At 37.2% G+C, this 21,927-nt stretch overlaps 2 protein-coding genes across 2 annotated transcripts; one reads left to right on the forward strand and one right to left on the reverse strand.

Annotated features, from left to right (window-relative positions):
• The first annotated feature begins 955 nt into the window (after positions 1-955).
• angptl4 (angiopoietin-like 4) lies at positions 956-6,603 on the forward strand. The gene is made up of 7 exons (XM_056475665.1): positions 956-1,561; positions 2,216-2,326; positions 2,420-2,510; positions 4,599-4,712; positions 4,836-4,931; positions 5,190-5,468; positions 5,556-6,603. The coding sequence occupies exons 1-7, from the start codon at positions 1,055-1,057 to the stop codon at positions 5,738-5,740; spliced, it is 1,383 nt and encodes a 460-aa protein (XP_056331640.1). The 5' UTR covers positions 956-1,054; the 3' UTR covers positions 5,741-6,603.
• Positions 6,604-15,465: 8,862 nt separating this feature from the next.
• Positions 15,466-20,963, reverse strand: cnn2 (calponin 2). Its single transcript, XM_056475675.1, has 7 exons — positions 20,794-20,963; positions 19,934-20,055; positions 19,764-19,830; positions 19,450-19,587; positions 19,243-19,359; positions 18,991-19,137; positions 15,466-16,972 (listed from the first exon to the last, which is right to left on the reverse strand). The coding sequence occupies exons 1-7, from the start codon at positions 20,851-20,853 to the stop codon at positions 16,700-16,702; spliced, it is 924 nt and encodes a 307-aa protein (XP_056331650.1). The 5' UTR covers positions 20,854-20,963; the 3' UTR covers positions 15,466-16,699.
• Between the last annotated feature and the right edge of the window lie 964 nt (positions 20,964-21,927).

The raw sequence follows: 21,927 nt of genomic DNA on the forward strand, positions 1-21,927 counted from the left end.
GTCCACGGTAAAAAAAAACAAGCAAATCTTTTCCCCAAAAACAAAAAGCTCTCAAATGCTGAGGGGTAAACTCTGTAACACTTGTACTTTGATATCACCTAACAGAAGTAAACACTTAGTCCTTTGTATCACAAGACAAAACAACCAAAAATGTAAAAAAGGAGAAGGAAATCCAGAGGAGAATTGCTTTTCTATGGGTGAGGCAAATTCCCAGGCACCTCTTCAAAAGGTAACTGAGTGTAGTCTTCACAAACCTCCAGCAAATGGTGTCTCTTTGTGAGCATGAACTTTCCCCTAATTCTCACAGTGGAACAGACCACCTCAGACCTCAGCGCTCAACTGCAGCACGTTCACCTCGTCGCTCCACACAAAGCCTCTGCCGCGATAATGACTTCATACCAGGAAAACCCTGACATCCATTCAGACCAATTCAACAGCATATTCTATGTGTTTGTTTATATATAAAAGTGTATTCATTAATGACCAGTACTTGAAAATGTAGGAAATGCACCAAACTGAAGTGATTCGTTTTTGATTAATAAAATTCAATATATACTTCAGCATCTGCCTAAATAACCTCATTATGGCTGCTTGTTTGAATAACATTATAAATATTCTCATTATGGCTGTTTGTTTGAGTTAATGTAATGAAAGAACGTGAAGAATAATCAATGAAACCGCTTATCAAAAGCCAGATTGATCATGTAGACATCATACAAGCATAAATCCATTATTGTTTTACTCTCAACTTTCATTAAATGTTAAATTAAAGAAAAATCAACGTGCTTTCTGGTTGCAACCGGGTCCATTCTTACATCATGGTCCACATTAGAAGCAAATACGGTTAAGGGGGAGGAGGGTGAAACCTGAGCAGACTCCCACACTCCCTCCAGATGGCCAACCAATGAGATCGCACTAGGCTGCTCTCAAAGGGTATAAAAAGGAGTTAGCCTTTCAACAGCATGAGCCTGTGCTCTTGAGAGTATTGCGACAGCGAACCGGTCTATCCTACAAGTCAGATTAGCAAAACCACTACAGACACAAAACAAGCAAGATGAAGGTACCACTGGCAAATCTGCTGTGCATCACAGTCCTGGCGAGCTCCGGGACGAGCTTCCCAATGGAGAGGAGAGGAGCTGCAGCCGGTAAAGAGAAGAGAGTGCAATATGCAGCCTGGGATGATGTGAACGTGCTCGCACATGGGATGCTGCAGCTTGGTCAGGGTCTTAAGGAGCATGTGGACAAGACCAAAGGCCAGGTGAGAGACATCACCATTAAGATGAAGGTCTTTAATGTCACCGTATCCGAGCTTGGAAAGCTGACTCAGCGGCTTCAAGAAGACAATGAGCTGCTGAAAGCAAAAGCCCAGAGTCTTGAAGACAGTGAGAGCTTGGTTCTAAATGTGTCCACGGACCTGCGGCAGAAGACAGACGAGCTGCTCAAAGACAGACAGAAGGACCATGAGAGGATGAATAAGCTGGAAGAAAAAGTAGATGGCTTGATGCAAGGAGAGGGTTTGGAAGCTGCCAACGGCAACTACAGTGATGCCCGAATCATTCAGGTATGGAGAAACTTCATTTCAGGGATTAAAACAAGTGGTTGTCTTTATTTTATACATACTGTATGCTAGCCTATGTCTTACATGCTTATGATAATGTTTGGTTTGTATTTGCTTAAATTATTAAATACCACTCTAAATACTTAAATGAGACTAAAAAAGAATGACATCAATAAGTTTAAGTGCCTTAAAAGCTATTTTAAACAGACTTTTGACACACACAATAGCATATAATAGGCAGACATGTGGGCGTGAACGCCGCTTCACTGGACTCAAAGCCGTGTTGTACGTGCAAGGTTGCTATGCCCATGTTGAGACAATGAAAAATGACTTACTGACCTCCTGGAAAGTTTGAAGTGTTTTTACCTTCGCTCTCTAAAGCATGTTTCAGCGCGAGACAACTTTAAGGGATCCTGAAGTTCTTCATAAGCATGTTGCCGCTTTTAGTTTAGCCTGTGCGAAGTTTCGCGGGTTCACGCTTCTGTTACATAATGATGTACAGAAGAAAAGCCGTGTCGATTGAACAGATTATACAGAAGCAATTATACTGGAGGACGTTAATTTAACTGTCAACAACACCATATTAGCGTTTCGGTCTACCAAGCCCTTGTTTTGTGTTTGACTTAAAGACTGACCTCAAACTGTTTCTGATTTCAGTGGATGCTGGAGGCGCAAAATAAGCGCATTGATGACCTGGTCGAGCGCATCAAGCAACAGCAGGAAAAACTGGACAAACAGAACATCCGCATTAGGACCCTGCAAAATCAGGTAAACAAGCTATGAAGTATCAAATGTAGTGTGGTATTACAGCTACACCAATGACTGAAAACTTAAGCATAATATTAATTTGATGTCCTTTAGATTACTATGAAAAACGAGCGATTGTCTCTGAAGAGGATGGAGGAAGACGTAAATCTAAACGCGAGCACTGAACAGCGAGATTCCCCTGTTGGTAAGTCAGTTTTTATCATCGTTGATAATGTTTAAAATTAGTTTAAATTAGATAAACCTTTTACGTTGTAGGTCAAATTAATCCAAATTAGTTTCGATGTGAATCCCGTGATGAAAATCACATGAAAATAATTAAAAACAGTAGAAGATAACATTAATAGGTTATTATTCTCAAAAAATCTGAATGAAAAAATCTGAATGTTTTTCAAAACCGCAGTTTATTTTATTTAATACAGTGCAGAACATAATACAAAGGTTAAAGCGAATATGTAAAATCTGTATTATTTCTAACTAGTTTTTTTAATAAACAATAAATCCAAATTCTGCTCTTCGCATATACGAATGGAATATCTCGCTCTTAAATTCACAAAGTCCCATAACTCACAAATAATTGCATCTAAATGGAAAGAAAAAATCACAGTGGAGAAGTTTTGTCAGTGCATGCTGGGGCTTGTGCCACTTGTTTTGCTCCTTAAGTGATGTTATGAGCTTCATAATGATGATGGAACATGTCCAATTAGGGGAAAGATCCTAATAACATTTGGAAAAGGTTTGGTCTCAAATATTTCGAGAGTTTTTTTATACTGTCGAAGTGCAAGGGTTGGAAATTATATTGAAATACAAGGAACTATATTAGAGCGATGGCTGACTCCAAGTAGGTGAAAGGTGACCTAGCAGAAACACATGGGCCAGAACAGTCATCCAAGCCAGCACAATAAAGCCTCTCATGACGAGTTCTGACATCAGTGGGATCCAAAGAATGCTTTAAAAGAAACAATTTCCCTGGATGCCTTCCAATTGTGTGAGAGTTCATCGGTCTCAGACCGTGTTAAATCAGGGTCACAAGCATGCAGAGATTGTTTCAAATCTGGCCAAGAGCAAAGGGAGGCTTATTTTTTCAGATATAGTATATCCTGTACCTTAGATTAGATTTCCTGGCACTAATCCAGTGAAAACCTTAAAGCACTGAGTGCATATTTTTGGCTTGCGAACTTTGTACAGACTTTCCCTGTTGTGTGGCGTTTGCTCTAAAAAAGCGTCACTTCTCTCAGAAAAACGTGTAACCTTTAGCCTAGATCTGTCAGAGCCAGACTATCCCCCGCTGACTCCCCTGCCTCTACTCATCCACACAGACCACCCCTTTTATTGTAGTAAATTAGACGTGTGCCTGCCAGATTGGAGAAGACCACTTCACTTAAGGCCATATACTTTAAGCTCAAGAAATGAATTCATATATCTGCTTCATATACATACACACACACACACACACACACACACACACACACACACACACATATATATATATATATATATATATATATATATATATATATATATATATATATATATATATATATATATAATTCATTTGTTTATTTTTGTCAGTTGATACAGGGCATCCCAATTTATCAGGACAGCCACTGCCAAACTATTTATTTGGCATCTGTCTTCTCCTATCCCACATAGTCCCTTGAGGGCATGTGCATTTGCTCCTCAAATAGCAGCAGCAGCCACGGCATTCCCGGATCACTCGCTGTCCATGCATTGTGATGTCATCAGAGGGGTGCTGTGCACGTGAAGGAGGCGTGGAGAGCCGGACTAAAGGGGGGCAGGGAGGAAAGAATGCTTGTAGAGCTCTGAGGCAACTGAGGGACTGAGGAAAGTCTCTGCTTGGGAACTGGGGGAAAGGTCATGTTTACACCCTCAATTGTTCCAGTCAGGTCAGAATTGACATGTGAATCTGCCTTTGGTTAGCAGATGTTTAACCAAACGCACCTTGTGGACTGTTGCAAAAAAAATTGCGTGTAGTATACCAACGTGGCATTTGTTTAATAACAACACTTCAGTGGATTTGAACTATACCCTAGAGTTCAAAACAAACTCCATGCTGGCTTCTGGGTTCTTGGGTGACATGTTCAAGGTCCAGTGTTTGAGATAAGGATTTAGTACACCATTAAACAATAAGATAAACACTTATCCTAGACGTGTGAGCGATTTCCATTCTTTGCCATCTTTAAAATCTCTGTTTGGGTACAGACTTGGGCAAAGGTCATTTGCAGATTCTTGAAAATGTGTTTATGTCTTTCAGCTTTGGCTTCTGACTGTCATGAGTTGTTTCTGAGGGGCGAAACGTCAAGCGGGCTCTACACCATCCAACCAAGTGACTCTCAGTCTTTTGAAGTCTACTGCGAGATGACACCCGGTAAGTGGCGAAAACCAATTTCGTTACACTTTTCATCTGAGGCTACTTTGTTTGTGCCACCACATCCCTTATAATATAATTTGAGCAGCTTGTGATTTTCTTGATTTCTTCATGTATTCACAGAAGGAGGATGGACAGTCATTCAGAGACGCCAGGATGGATCTGTTGATTTTGATCAGTTGTGGCAGGCATATCAGAATGGCTTTGGAAGCCTAAATGGTAAGAATCGAATGCAAACCACCACCATTTTGCATGGCTCTGAGTAAACAGCCACTTCTGCCAGTAGACTTTGATTAAAGCAAAGCGATTTACCCACTAATAAGGGATGTAGAGTGGCAGATTAAGGATAGAGGATAAGACCAGTACCAAAAACATTGACAAATCCTGTATCCCTAAAGCCTTTAAGTGATTTCCCTGTAGAGTGACTAAATCTTTAGTACGCATTTCTTAAATATCTTTCTTAAATGTTGCTTTCAGGCGAGTTCTGGCTCGGCCTGGAGAAGATCCATTCTGTGTCCAAAGGTGGCAACTATATCCTCAAGGTGCAGTTCTCCGATTGGCGGGATGAGATTCAAAGCATCAGCTACCGCTTCCATCTGAACGGTCAGGAGAACAACTATTCCCTTCGCATCCTAGAAAGTCCTGCTGGAAACACGGAGAGCTCTCTGCCCACTGAAACATCAGCAGTGCCGTTTTCCACCCGCGACAAAGACAACGACCAAAAGAATGACCTCAACTGTGCCAAACAGCTATCAGGTAACGTCATGATCCTATTGGCTATGCAAATTATTCTTCAACATAGGTGATTTTCTTATTTAATCGATTTCCTTTTTGGATTTCCAGGTGGTTGGTGGTTTAGCAACTGTGGTCGCTCAAACTTGAACGGCAGGTATTTCGTTACTCCTGCTCCGAAACAGCGACACCAGAGAAAACAAGGAGTGTTTTGGAAAACCTGGCGTGGCCGCTACTACCCGCTGAAAACCACCACCATGATGATTGCACCCGCCGAGATTGAGAACAAATCATAGAGGACATGCACACATGATACCATAACCAACATCATGTGCTGAAAAGCCATTGAAAAACTGCCAAAACAACGCACTGGTGCTGAAAATACTCCATTAGGAGTGTTTGTCAGATCAGACAAAGTCTAAATCATGAATGTGATGGACAGACAAATCCCAGTCTGGGCTAAAATAGGCTGTTTTATTTAATCAGACTGGAAAGAACTGAATGTGCCTGAAGCTCTGCACGCAGCTGCATGTTTTATATGGTGCAGGCCACTGTAAGGATCTGCAACATGTTTAGACAAATCTGGCAGGGTGACGTCAAAAGACCTGATGGTTTAGCACCATCGCGTGTACTATTACGCTTGGAGATGAAATGAAAGAACCTTGCCACTAAAATACGGACCAAATAAGCTACATAAGCTTGAGCCAGTACTCTTCGAGAATGCTTATTATAAAGGCACTGTGTATATTAAGGCATTACCCACAGACATTAGTAGATCTGCAGAACATTGAAAGATCTGTTTCCTGTCAAAGTCAAGATTCAAGTATCCAAACATCAACGTTGTTTTGTGGTACTCGCATGCTTTCTTCCACAAGTTTTAATAATCTGAGTCTGCTTGTGTGTTGTCTTGTTTTGAAATCAAACGAGATGTTCCTGTGGAGATTGATTTTCTCAGTCACATTGACTGCCTTTAAACATCTGTAGACGTCACGTCTCTGTAAATAAGATGCATTTTCTTTGTAGCGTTACAGCTGTTTTCTTGCTCTGATTGTCATATTATTTAAATGTTGTACAAAAAATCATTATGTATATCTTTCTTATCTTTTGTTTTTATAATTTATGTTTTGCTAAAAAGAAAAGGATTTTGTTATTGTTTTTATAAAAAATGTTTGGTCTAACAGAGACCAATAAAAATAGATTTTATAAAAAAAAAAAAAAACAAGTGTCTCTGGAGTTCTTGAATTAAACACAAAAACACTAGATCAAGTTAATGTGAAGTGTTAAGCAGATGTATGCAGCTCTATCAGACCTCAGGGTTAAATGCATATACACTCTCTCATGTGATGGCAGATGATGCTGGAATTTCCTGACGGTGCTTGAGCTTGCAAAGTGCCTAGAGACAAGATAAATGAATGTGAATATAACTGAGCAGATGGCTGCAAATGTACCCATAAGTCAAAACATGTGTATATATAACATATATATTTTTAAAAAATTGTCTGACCTGAAGCACATGTCCTTCAGTGTCCCTACAGGTGTGGTGACATATGGTCTTAACCACACGTGAACCTTACTTAGTGGAAATCAGCTTATTCTTCTGACTCTACACTGAGTAACTTAGTTGCATTGGCTTGCCAGTGTCACACTCAATGTTTCACACCTGAGAGAACGTCTTAACAAGCCAAATCGGCACTAATGTGCTTACATCCAGATGAGTTTAGTGTATTTAACAGCTACAGCTTTTCACGCTGTAAGAATAGAAGTCTCATCATCTCCTCCTCATAATGTTCTCATTAAGTTATATAACATTTTTATTGTTTGAAGAACATGTCCAATTTTATTTTAAGTGGTGTTAATTACTGTGTACTTTGAACATTTAAATGAATAATTTGATACAATGTAGTAATTACGTACATTCATGTTTTTACATTGTACTTTTTAAAGCTAATCAGTATGTAATTACAATTATTAAGCATAATTACACTGACCCTTCCCTTACACCTTAACCCACCCATAAATCTACCCATACCACCAAACCTGTCCTTAACCTTACCTGTAATCCACCTCAATAGCACCATAAGTGTTGTGCAATACAATATGAACACAATTAGTGCATTATACATAATATCTAATGAAAGTACATAGCAGTTAAGGTCACTTAATATGGTACTTAAGGTCACCCCCCTGCACTCCCCCCACTCCCCCCTGCACTCCCCCCACCCCCCCTGCACTCCCCCCACTCCCCCCCTGCACTCCCCCCACTCACCATCATGAACAGCACTGTGGCTGCAGTAGAGTCATTCAGGTTCCTGGGCACCACCATCTCTCAGGATCTGAAGTGGGACACTCATATAGACTCTATTGTGAAGAAAGCCCAGCAGAGACTGTACTTCCTTCGTCAGCTGAGGAAGTTCAACCTGCCACAGGAGCTGCTCGTACAGTTCTACTCAGCTGTCATCCAATCCATCCTCTGCACTTCAATCACCGTCTGGTTCGGCTCAGCTGCCAAAACTGACCTCCGTAGACTACAGCGAATAGTCCGGACTGCTGAACGAATCACTGGCACTACCCTTCCTACACTTCAAGAACTGTACTCTTCCAGAGTGAGTAAAAGGGCTCGCAAAATCACTCTGGACGCCTCACACCCAGCACACTACCTGTTCGAACTGTTACCGTCTGGTCGGCGCTTCAGAGCACCGAGCACAAAAACAGCCAGACACAGGAAAAGTTTCTTTCCTCAGGCTGTCTACCTTATGAACAGTTAAATATTCCCCTACTGTGCAATAAATATGTGCAATACTTTCTCATACGCACTTGTACACAGCACCTTATATCAATATACAATGCAATACTTTCTACATTCGCACTTGTACACAGCACCTTATAACCTGTATATTTATAACAATCTGTACACACAACTCAACATCCAGGTTTCTTCACTAACCGCATCTGTTTAATGTTCATCATTTTTTATTATTATTATTTTATTTTTTCAGATTATTTTGTGTTGTCACTTGTCACTTTATGTACACTGGAAGCTTCTGTAGCCAAAACAAATTCCTTGTGTGTGTGAAGCACACTTGGCAATAAAACCGATTCTGATTCTGATTCTGATTCTGATTCTGATATAGAGTGGAACCAAACATTCAAAATGTCCAGCGTTTAAGACAATATATTCATGTTATTTTTTGGTTATAATACCATTGCTCAAAACATTTTCATAACATTTCAGTCACATGTTAAAGTAACATTCTCAGAACATATTTAAGTCGTTTATATTATATCACTATTTAACATGTACATTATGTTATTGTTCTAAGAACATGTTTTAATTAACATCACAGGAATGTTCAAAAACATGTGAATAATGTTCTAACATTTTCATTAGGGCTGCATGACATTGGGAAAATCTAGCATTGCGTTATTTTTTATTTTGTGATATATATTGCGATATGAATACAATTTGCCCAGATGACATGAATATCTCCATTTGGAAAGAATATATAATGCTAGATAGACTGGGATGGTTTTCCAAAAATCTCAAAAACAATCTATAAACATTTTGGGGTCCCTCGACACGTTCGATGTGTTCTGTGCTATTTGCAGTGCATTTCCGTATTTGCATGTGTTGTGAGTATTTTCATGCATAACTATCTTTAAATTTAATCAAGAAAAAGATACAATTGAAATAAAGCGTTTTCAAACGGTAAAGCGTTTTCAAACGGTATTCAAGTACAGTAACTGAATGATAAAAATAAAAATAATTCAATTAAATTAATCATTAAAGTTACAAAAGGTACATTTTATTGTGCCCCAATGCTTTTAAGGTCATTAAACAATTACAGGCATCAAAAACACATGCAAATGATGAAGTTTAATCCAGACTCAACATTGCATATACTAGCGATAAGTAGATTGCGAATGAACACACTGCGATATGGATGCTGAAACGATATATTGTGCAGTTCTAATTTTCACAGCTTTTAAGGTGTCCTACAGAATGTTTTAAGTTAGGCCCGGTCAGATCCTGACTTCTTGACTTGTCGTGGGTAACAAATGTGCCAGACTACACGTTCCTTCGCGATCAGTCATCCCGTGACATCTACGACAAGCATTATAAGCAGTCACAAGTGTTGCTATAATAATACTTCTTATCTCAATTTCATTTTTTTTTATCTTACTTGAATCTCAATCATCACTAATGCTTGCAAACAACTCATTCATTCATTCATTTTCGGCTTAGTCCCTTAATTAATCTGGGGTCGCCCCCGCGGAATGAACCGCCAACTTATCCAGCACATGTTTTACGCAGCGGATGCCCTTCCAGCCGCAACCCATCTCTGGGAAACATCCATACACACTCACTCACACACTATGGACAATTTAGCCTTCCCAATTCACCTATACCACATGCCTTTGGACAGTGGGGGAAACCGGAGCACCCAGAGGAAACCCACGTGAATGCAGGGAGAACATGCAAACTCCACACAGAAACGCCAACTGACCCAGCCGAGGCTCGAACCAGCGACCTTCTTCCTGTGAGGCAACAGCAAGCGCCACTGCGTTGCCCTCTTGCAGACAACTTATAACTACATTATTTAATTGTTCTATCCATTTGTTACGACATGGATAGGATCAAACTTATGATTCCTTTTTAATATTAAGATATTTTCTTTGAAATCTAAACGTATATTTTCCTGCCATGGGTTCCAATAGTATCTGGATGCAGCCTTTATGATGCAAGCTGAGATTGCATCATTTATCTATGCAATGTCAGACATAATGCACTCAAATGGAGCGAGTGACGTCATTGTGAGGGGTAGGGTTAGGGGTGGGGTTAAGTGAGTGCATTAAAAAAGCATTGGATGCAGCCCAGATTGCACTGCACCAGGTCTGCATCCATGGGTTTCTTAACATTTCCTCACCTGAACTTAACGGCAGCACCCGCTGAGATAACCGAGGAATTATGTGTTCCTATTGCACAGTGTGACCCACGTAATGGAACTCGTCGCGAAGAACGAGAAAATAAAAAATTTAACATGATACACTTTCTGCGATGGTGTCAAGAGGCGTCGCATGTATGGTATCGGTTGACGTGAACTATGCCACATTACACAAGAAGAACAATTGAATCTTGTGTCATGACGCCCATTTGTTGTTTACGAATCCCCACGTCAAGGAAATTGAGCTGAATTTGTGTCAAATTCGTGTAATCTGACCGGTGCTTTAACTGGAATTGCAATTTTTAAAAAAAATCTATATATGTTCAGGATAAAGAGATCTTGATTTTCAACTAATACAGATGTGTTTGTTCCTCGCATGTTTAATGACAGCAAGATTACACACTTTATATTGACAAAAGCACATGAATTGCCATATATCCAGCTGAACTTTTTGATATTATGAAACAAGATTGCTGTATACATTTCCTCTATGTACAGTACTGAGGCCATTATAAGATAATAAGGAAAAAATGAGGCCATCGCACAAACATAAAGGTGTGTTTCATAAGTCAACAGCCATTATGTTTAGCCATTATGATTCTTGGGGCTTTATTCAACAGTCATCCTGCCTATTAACGTAATGTATTACCGTGTTAAGAACCACTGGAGCAGAACACGACAGACAGAAAATACCTTCTAGGCAAAGTAAGTGTATTAGTATGGGTATTAAAAGTTTGTGTATTAAATGTATAAAAAGTACATTTGTTTAAATCTATAGTTCACCTAAAAGTAAACATTCTGTGTTTGGCCCACTGCTGTTGTTCCAAAACCCCCCGTTTGACCTTTCACTTTTCCACACAATTGAAGTCAATAGAAACCAAAACTGCTTGGTAACAAACATTCTTCAAAATACCTTCTTTTGTGTTTCAAGACACGAGGTTGAGTAAGCGATGACTGAACTCTGTTTTTCAGGCAGACTCTCCTTTAAGAGAAAAATGATCAGAATAGATGTTTAATGTTTGCATAACGCTGTCTGAATGACAGTTTGATCTGCAGTCTACCTGCTTCAACAGGAGTCCTGTAGATAAATCAGTCTGCAGGAGTTGAGTCGCGTCAACTTGGAATTTAACAAGAGAGTCGAATTTGGTTTGTATGAGAAGAGGCCTTGTGAGGCCTTAAAAGAACAAATCTGCACATGCGACGATAAAGTTAGATCGTAAAAGCAAATTCCATCCCCCGGCAGCAGAAACTGGAAAGTCCAGGAGAAACCTGAAAGAAATGGTAAAGCAGCGCCACCTGGTGGCAGGGACAAAAACTACGTCGGAATTTTAAAATATTGACACGTAGATAGATATACGTCCATGTCAAAGGTATAATATATATATTTTTCTCTTAGACACATTTATTAACTGGCATCAGTCCTGATTGATACTAACAAAAAGCATGTTTTTATCCTGATTTAGATGTTTGTTTTCGATGTAAAACAAACAAACAAACACATTTATTAGGTCTATCATCCTCTGCTTAGCCTTAAACCCACAGACAACAAAGGTCAAATTATGTTTAATTTGAGGAAAAATTATACAATGTACTCCAACCTTTTTCTACAGCCTTTTCTTTCACTTTAAATAAATCCAGAAATCCAGAAATCCAGAAAGAAAGAAAGAAAGAAAGAAAGAAAGAAAGAAAGAAAGAAAGAAAGAAAGAAAGAAAGAAAGAAAAAGAAGCATCAGTTTCGTTTTAAATAAATCCACCCAGGTGAAATGATGTTTACGGTGAACGGCACTAGGGGAGCGCGGGGCACAAAGTACGGAGGGGTTAAATGTAACACGGAGTTTTAAGGTATTTGCTCAGGGTTAACCATGGCATGCTTCTGAGGTTTTCACCACAGTGTCGGCAGACGTCTTCAAGCCAGTTATTAAAAAAGTTTGGCGAAATTTGGATGAGAAACACAGGAGAAACCATTTTTGCAGCATAAAGTATTTTTATTATACTCGATATTATTTTATTTAAATAAATCTATGAAAATATGAATGCAAAATCTTATATTGTTGTGATTACCGTCTTCTAGGCTAAAAGATGAAACCATTTTGAAAGATGTAAAACACACACAGTGACTGCCAGCCAGTTTTGAGGAAAACACGACACAGCGGGGTTAGTTGTAACAGGGTGTTACAGTTAAGCCACACACTGTTGGACACCGACTAAACTAACATTTTTTTTGTTTAGAATTTTGAGTGTAATGTTGAGAACTTTTTAAATAAAAATGTTTTTTAACAGAAGATAATGTTTTAATGGAAATAAAAAAAAATTCTAATAATGCAAATAAATGCATTGCATAATAATGGATAAATGGATAATTATGCAAATAGATTCAAATGTGTTTATCCAATAAACAAATAAATACATAAACATACTGTGCTATGTAGAATAAAAAAAGAAATGAGCCAATTACTGAGGAAATATAGCTATTATTGAAAGAAAGCTGGATTTTAGTTAATTGTGTGAAATCTGCCTTTATATGCATGTGTTACATCTAACCCCCTGTCTGTTACAACTTGCCCCGCAGGTAGGGTAAATAGTAACATTTTTACTCCTGGGACTTTTGGCAATACTGCACAAAAACCACAGGTCCGGCGATCAGAATTTCAGTGCTCATTTGTAGGAAAGGCTTGTGTGTTCCTGGCAAAAGAATATGCTTTGTCTAACACCATTACTTTGTTCATTATTTGACCAAAACCAAAAAGTGTTACTTTGTGCCCCGCTCTCCCCTGTATAATTATATGCTTATATTTTAGTTCCCTTTTCTGTACTGAATATATCTGAATGCTGTTAAATTTAAATATTTGTAAGCATTTATGCTTTATTTTCTGCTACTGGTAGTGCAGTTGATTTTAATTTTGAATTAAATTATTAAATATGACTTAATGCCATTACTATTAGTCAGGTGATAGGTGATTTACAAAGTAAAATTAGCAAAATTATAACACATAGTGATGATAAATATACAAATATCTTTTTCTGAGATAGTAAACAGGCATCTCTAATGATGTAAACTTATGTGGTGGTCACATGTATGTTGAAGATTAAAACATTAGTATTGCATACTGGAATCTGTTTCACACACCAGTTTAACAGAACATAATGCAGTGTATAGGGATATGTGAAATTACATAATATTGGAAAGTTAGCCAACTAAAAATGTCTATTTTAGTGTTCTAAAAGGTTTTATACAAAACCAGTTAATATATTGAGTTAACTTTAAAATCCAGGGGTCTAAAACTGTCCACTACCAGGGACAGACAAGTCTTTGGTGAGGTCCAGCTTCTCCAGCGCCTAGACTGCAGCTCTACACAAGACGTTTGGCCAGAGGAGAAATGGTCGAGCCCAACTGAGCCTGGTTTCTCTCAAAGTTTTTTAATTCTTCACTTTCGCCAATTGGTGAAGTTTTTTTCTCGCCGCTGTCGCTACTGGCTTGCATGGTTCGGGATCTGACATATATCGATGGATTTGCTCTTCAGTGTTTGGACTCTCAGTAGTGATTATTAAACCACACTGAACTGAGCTAAACTGAACTGAACTTAAACTCTGAAAACTGAACTACACTGTTCCAATTTACTATGATCTTCTATGTGAAGCTGCTTTGACACAATCTACATTGTAAAAGCGCTATTCAAATAAAGCTGAATTGAATTGAATTTTGCCCCCTGGAACTGATTCTGCACTTTCATTAATGGCAGTATAATAATCTTATTTATTAATTAATATGTAATTTTTATTATTTTCCTTATAATAAAGCCTAAGCAGATTATTAATTAATTATTTAATTGATTTCAGTTTTGGGTCAGTCAATGATCAGAAACAACATTAATTTTGATTCATTATGATTTTGTACAGTGTCACATAAAAACAAAACAGTAAATGTGAAGCCTTGCCACAAAAACAGAAACATGTCTACAAAGAAAATGTCATTTTTGCTTAAATTGCACCAGGATGAAATATTGGGTTTCAGTGAGGATAGTTTCCCCACTAAAAATGATCTAGAGAGAAACTATTTAAAACAATGAACGAAAAGAAATTCAGGTGTGAAATATAATAATTTAAATAAAAACACAACACGAACACAAATTGACTGCATTTCACAAAAATAAATATGTACAAGAAAAATATCCATGAAGATTGTGCATCTAATTATCCCATGCTGTCATTTTCGTTCACGGCCAGATGATGGCAGCATTAAGATGATTATTATTAGATTTACTTTCCTTTACGTCCACTCTTCCAAAAGTCCCAATAATAAGGACATCCTACTGAGTAATCAGTAGATCAGCTTCACTAAAGGCTGACTGTTCACCCAAAAATTAACATTAAATCACCCAAAACTGTTTCCAAAACTTGATAAGTTTCTAAAACTGCCCATTTAAATTCTAAATTTGCCCTCTAGCAAATTTGCCTAATTGATTTAGTACTTACATAAAGAGCAATATATCAATATTAACATTAAATCATCCAAAAGTGTTTCCAAAACTTGATATGTTTCTAAAACTGTCCATTTATAGGCAAAATTTGCCCTCTAGCAACTTGCCCTCTAGTACATAAAGAGCAATATATCAATATTACCATTAAATCACCCAAAGTGTTTCCAAACCTTGATAAGCCTTTATATATTTAACTTTGGAAGTCAATGAATAATGGTTTCCTACATTTTTCAAAATATCTTCTTTTGTATTCAACAGAAACTAAAGCAGGTTTGAAAAAAACTTGATGGTGAGACCAACTCAAATATCCCTAATTAAATGAATGATCGGATGCAGGATTTCCATTGTGAAGTGAGTAAATAATTTCAAACATCAGCTTCTTGTCCAAGACTCGAGAGCCTAGAAATATCAATATATTGAACTGATATGTTGCGTAGAGCTTTCATCTGAAATGAACAAAACCAAATCGTCTATAAACGTGGACATAGTTATAACGTAAGTGCCACTTTTTTATAATGGATCCATAAGGACGTAAGCAAATATGTCCAAGACTCAGAGATAAAATACTCAATGACAGTATTCAAATTAAACAAACAACAATTCCTGTTCATAATCATTTATTATAAACCCAGTCTTCACTGTCCAACCATCATATTTCATCAAAAAAATACAAGAAAAACACACAAACACATCCATCATGTAAGTGATTTATCTGAGCAGACCTCAAATCTCCGATGTCTAGTACAAAGCGTATTTTGGAATGAGAATAAAATACTGTGGAATGAAAGAAGTGAATCCAGTTCCTAATTTGGAATGTTCAAGGCTCACAATGATATACTTCAATTTCCTTTCAAAATACTAAGATCCAACGAAAACAAGACACGCTCCAGTTCATCTGGCTCTGCAAGCGCTAAAATATTCAATGAGAAATGAAACACTAATACAAAGATGAACTCCTTAAGACTCCTTACAGACGGCACGTCAGACGCTAAAGTGTATTATAAAAACACAAACCGCATTCATCTCCCCACACTAAGCGAGGAAGTGTAATGTTTAGAATGGCGAAAGCAGAAATGCTGCTGAAATGATAGAGAAGTCGTTCCTTTTTGTGCATGTCAAGAATGTGCTCTCACTTTCCAGCCTAAAAACACGAAAACAAAATACGACCGGGGAAATAAGCTCTTAAATTAACACGACGAACAACTCTACATGGAAAACCTCACTATTTTAACTTTGCATCTTTCAATTGTAACAGCAAAAATCACCTTCACATGCTCAAGCGACAAAAAAAGAGTGATTTTTAAACCCCTGAGCATGTTCTGTATTGTAATCAGTACAAAATCAGGCTCACTTACTTACTCAACAGCTATTTTCTTCACAACAGTTTGATTGGAGCAGGAAATAAAATACAATTCATCGTTTGGGATTATGAAAATGAAACTTCACAATAACCCCCGTCACACTTGTGTTTCAGCATTCAAAACTAATAAAAAAAACACTATGAACAACTACGCAAATACTAAATATTATTATAGTGGTTGTGCAATAAAATGAATGTCACTTGAACCATATAAAAATACAAGCACTATCAATACACTGATAACACTACACTGATGTTTTGTGGCTATGGTTTCAGGTCAACAAAACATATTGTTTATAAAAATTTAAAACGACGCTATATTTATAACATAAGTGATATGTTTTATATTGGTCACTGTCATCACTATCGGGCAGATTGCACGCTTACTGTGATGTATTGGCATGTTTTGGGTCTTTTTGTTTTCGAGGAAGTATCAACTTCCCTTTAGCTTTTTTTATTCAGACTCGTTTGGATTTAGTAATCTTGGCCGTCATCCTGATAGCCCTGGTAACCCTCGTCTTGGAAATCTGTGTACTGACCATCGTTTCCTTCTTCAGCTGCGACAGCTCCACCTTTAGGACAGTATTTGGCATCGTAGATCTGGCGGCCAAGACCGAAGTTTTGCCCGCTCTGGTTGGCACCTTGAGAGTATCCCATTTGCAGAGACATGGTGGAGTTGTCACACTTGTCTGTGCCAGTTTTCTGGTCGTAGATGGCACGGCGAGTGCCTGGAGCTGTCATACCAGCCTAGAAAAAACACAGAGATTTTTTTTACAATTATAGTACTTGTTTGATAAATTGAATTGTTGTTTTTACTTTCTGGTTTAACTCAATTTAATTCAATAAACTTTATTGTCTATCCTACAGGGGTTAGACAATTGTCTTTAGATAGGCTCACACACAACAACAAAACATTAATACACTTACACAATTATTTTAAAAATCATATTAAAAAAATGGCGGCAATGGGAATAAATGTCTGCTTAGATTCTTTTGCTAAAGGGACTTTATACCATCTGCCAGATGGAAGTAATGGAAGGGAAGAGTCTTCCATAATAGTGGAGGTTTTCCTATTTGTCGCTGCTATACATAAATCAGTGAGGGGTGTTTGTCTCTCACCAAGCATTTTACTCGCTACATTTGCTAATCTTAAAAGTTTATTTTAATAGAATAACAGCTTTTAAAGGGAGTTAAACCAGGCTACAATAATAAATGTAAGAGCAAACTCAATAAATGATTTATATACGACAATCAAAATGTCCTTCTCAATATTAAAACTTTTCAGTTTTATCAACAAACTCAACTGCTGCTGAGCCTTTTTCAAAACATTCTCTGAGTGTTTATCAAAAGAGAATTGAAAGTCAATCTCCACACCTAAATACTTAAGAACTCACCTGTTCAACTTCCTCTCCTTTAATTAGCAAAGGATTAAAAAATGTTTGTATTTTGTTTGTCCCACAACACATTTATTTCATCTTACTATTGTTAAACTGCAAGGAATTCTCTGCTGTCCAACTTGTGATGAAATTGACAAAATTGACAAAACAACTGAGCATCCCTTACACATCCCACCAGTGCTGTATCATCTGCATACTTGATAAGTGTCATAATTTCATTGTCCAGTTATATCATTTATATAAATATAAAATAAAATTGGATATAAAACACATCCTTGAGAAAGGTTAGTACTTAACACCACAATTTAGGATGAAATATTAGTTGTTATTTATTTGTATATTATTATTTATTAGTTGTTTTATTTTGTAACTTGTTTTAATGTGTGTGTGTGTGTACCTATTCCTTACATTGTGGAGATCAAATATACCAACAATTCCTTTGACCTTTTGGGGACATTTTTGGTCACTATGAAAATGGCTCATAGATCATGCAGAATTAAGTGTTTTGAAAATGTAAAAAAATGCAGAATTATGCCTGTGAGGACGAAGTTATGATTTATTATGTCAATTGGAAGTCACCATAGAGATAAATATACAAGTGTGTGTGTGTGTGTCTGTGTGTGTAGCTTTATTAGTATTTTTTATTTCAGTTCACTGACCAAAACTTGTTACTTTTTTTTTATCTAATATTTCCATTTCATTTTTATTTACAGCAGTTATCTGAAACCATTTTTGCATAGAAAACATTAAGCTCATTCTATTTCAGCTAATCGGCAAGGAATTATTTCACATTTTCATTTAGTTTAACTTTATGTGGTAAAAGAAGTCAAATAAAAATGATAATAGTAAAATTTCATTGAAAAGGATGGTGTAAAAATAAAAGTCCCCACAGTATCTCAATGATACTAAAATAACACAGATTTCAACTCAACTTACTCAAGTTACTATTGTGAGAGTTACCAAAATAAAACGCCTTCTTTAATATTTACAATGTAAGATGCTGGTGAACATATTCTATCTTACTGTACTTGATGATTATCAAACAACATTAATAAAACAAGATTGAAAAAATTATGTCCATGGACTACAATATACAATAATAAATACAACATTCCATACAAATTAAAATGAGCTAAATTAACAAAACTGATCAAAAAGAGAATAATAAAGTAGAAAATGATTATTATATGAGAATATTATATTATATTGTATTATTTTATATTATTATATTATATTATATTATATTATATTATATTATATTATATTATATTATATTATAATAATATTATATTATATTATATTATAATTATATTATAATATGTTCGAAATATTCTTACTTATTTAAGACAATAGAAGGGTGATACTTACTTGACTAGCGCCCTTATTGGTGCCCATCTGCAGACTGATGGTTGAATGGTCCATTGGTGGCAGAATGTGTGACTTAGGATCATACAGATGTCTTCGAGTGCCATAGGCGTTCATTCCAGCCTGACTTGCACATTTATTTGTTCCCATCTGCAAAGTGAGCGACATAATTGATCTATTGTCACAGATCTCGAAACCTCCATTACAGAATAATAAATCATTTTGACAGAGATTTTTCAGAATAATGACTCATACCTGTAGTCCGATGACACATTGCCCGGCCTTCATTTTCTCATCATCAAATGCCCTCTCCTGTCTTTCGGCATATTTCACCCCTATGTCCACACTTGAATGAATGCCCTTGGTTTTAGCCTGTAAACACAGCAGGAATCTATAATTACAGTCTGAAATATCAAGGTTAGGCTGTTCTCCTGTGAAATGATATCATTGGACAGGACTTACCATGCCAGCGAGTGCCAGGAGGGTGGTCTGAACTTGTGTCATATTTCCATTCTCAAACAGATCATTGGCCTCAAAGATATCATGAGGCTTAAGGCCATAGGTGGTGATCGCCTTAATGAAGTTGGTCAGGTTTTCTAGCTAAAGTGGAGTAAAAGAGTTGAATGTGAAAATGCCAAATGTAACCTTTATGTTGGACATTCATTTATATTGCACAACAAGAGAGAATCTTATCAGCAGTTTAAATGAGCACTGTGTTCTCAATGTCAGAACATCAATAAATCTTTAGGGGAAACCTTTTGAAAAGGTGCGCTCACCTGATGCCAGTTTTGGGAGGACTGGTTAATCTTCTTCACAGAGCCTGGCTGAAGTTTGTTTATGAGCCTTTAGGGAAACACCAAGACCTCAAGGTTATGCAAATGTGTATTGTGAAACTGTCTCTGAAAAGAAATGGTCACTTTGAAAGCATACACGACGGCACACTTACTCGCAGAGAATCACACCATTTTTTAATCCTTTCTGGAAGTCATCTCCAATCGATCGCCCAGTAGTATTCTCAATCCAGATTCTTAATTCTTCCTCTCTCTGTGGGTCATACTTCTGTGCGATCTAATGAAAGAATGAAGGTGATGATTAATAATCACACAAGAATCAAGAGGTTACAGCTCAGCGCTCAATATTTGTAATAATTTTGTCTCATGATCTGTCAATACACTAAGCAGCCTATAGTCATCATTTTGTCATTCTAACAATAGCCTAACAGCTTAGTGTCCCTTTTTAAAAAACTATTTATTTGATTTAATAAAGGTTAATCAGATAATGGCATTATAAATATCCAAACATCAGATATAGGAAGTCTGACACCGTCTGTCTGTTGGTGTCAGGGCTGTAAACCGATACTAAGTGTGTGTATTACAAACACATCAACACCAATAAGGAAGAGGAATGTGAACGAGCAGCAGCTTTACTGTGTGAACACAAGCTGTGTGTTTTTCAGGCCAGATTACAATGACATACTTGAGGACTAGAGGCAACGCCCCGAGAGCCTCTGGAGAACTTTCTTTACAGTTTTCGTGACTTATTTAGCATTTTACTGGCTTTGCCATTAGTTTCGGTTTCTATTAAATAACACGATTCAATACGTATTAAAGTTACATGAAGCGCCATTGACATTTATCATAGTTTAGTTACATGCGTGTTACACGTTAACACTACAGGAAGCTTCATGATGATTTGTCAATTTATTAGGAGCGATTTCAGGTACATATAAGTAACATTGTGCTAAATTAAATACGTTTATGCTTTAACGACAGGTTTAAAATCGTTTATATAAATTATCCAACGTACCTTGCTTTTCACTTCCGCTGAAAACCCGTATGCCGGGCCTCTGTTGAACTGCGAAGACATTATCAGCAACAAAACCCAACTTTACCAAACAGATGATCGGGAACTGAAAGAAATGACTTCGCTAAAGTTTGAGTTTTGTCCGCTTTACTATTTTAACTTAGGTACATCCAGTACTTCCCCCCGAGTTTCCTGTCCACCAATGAGAGCGCAGGCTAATTACAAACCCCGCCCCTTTCGTTCCTTTTTGGCCGTGATTGATATTAAAAACTCCATATATGGCACTAAAGTACCGAATTCCTTTACAATGGGAGTCTCCCTGAGTGCATCCTGGTATTCCAGACTCGCGGTAGCTGAGGAATGAGTTACCTCTGGGAATACGGCAGCCTGCTGAATTATGTCACAAACATTCGTGAAATATTTCTTGAAATGATGAGGAAGCGAGGTAAGATAGGATATCTTGGTGTAATACAGGTTAAGTCATACATGCAAGCAATCGAATGACGTTGGTAGCCTACTAACGCAACAGTTCAAGCAATTCAGCAGTAAAATGTAGTATTTTCCGGCTCGAAAGAGTGATGTAAGAGTAAATGTGACTTCAGACAATAGAAAACGACTTAGGGGAGATAACTAACCCAAAAAATCACATTGCTGCCCTGCATTGTGACTAAACTTAGACCTAAAATGATAACCAGTAACATTGGTGTCCACGTTAAAGGGCAAAACATTTTAAGTCCTCCTGCTTTAACGTCTAAATTTAATTCTTATACTTACAATTCTTATATAATCACATTTGAAAGCATTACACTATACATATTTAAATAATTGTGACAAAAGGTCTTTTCGATAATTATAATGGTGTCCACAGCAAGGGCCAATAACAGTAAATGTGCCACACAGAGCTCTGTAGCCTCCTGCTTTAGTCAAACTAGAACTGAGCATTCTTAAATGTGAATATTGCAATAATTATATTATCGTTCATTTTCCTTCAGCTTAGTCTCTTTATCGACCACCATAATGATCTGAAGCATTTTCACGACAGCACCTGAAACAATAACTGTAGTACTAACACATATATCTGTGTTCACGTTAAGGCCCAAATCATTGTTTAAGTCCACTAAAGTCATGCAGTCTGCC

Source organism: Danio aesculapii, chromosome 2 (genome assembly GCF_903798145.1).
Source record: "Danio aesculapii chromosome 2, fDanAes4.1, whole genome shotgun sequence".
Taxonomy (NCBI): domain Eukaryota; kingdom Metazoa; phylum Chordata; class Actinopteri; order Cypriniformes; family Danionidae; genus Danio; species Danio aesculapii.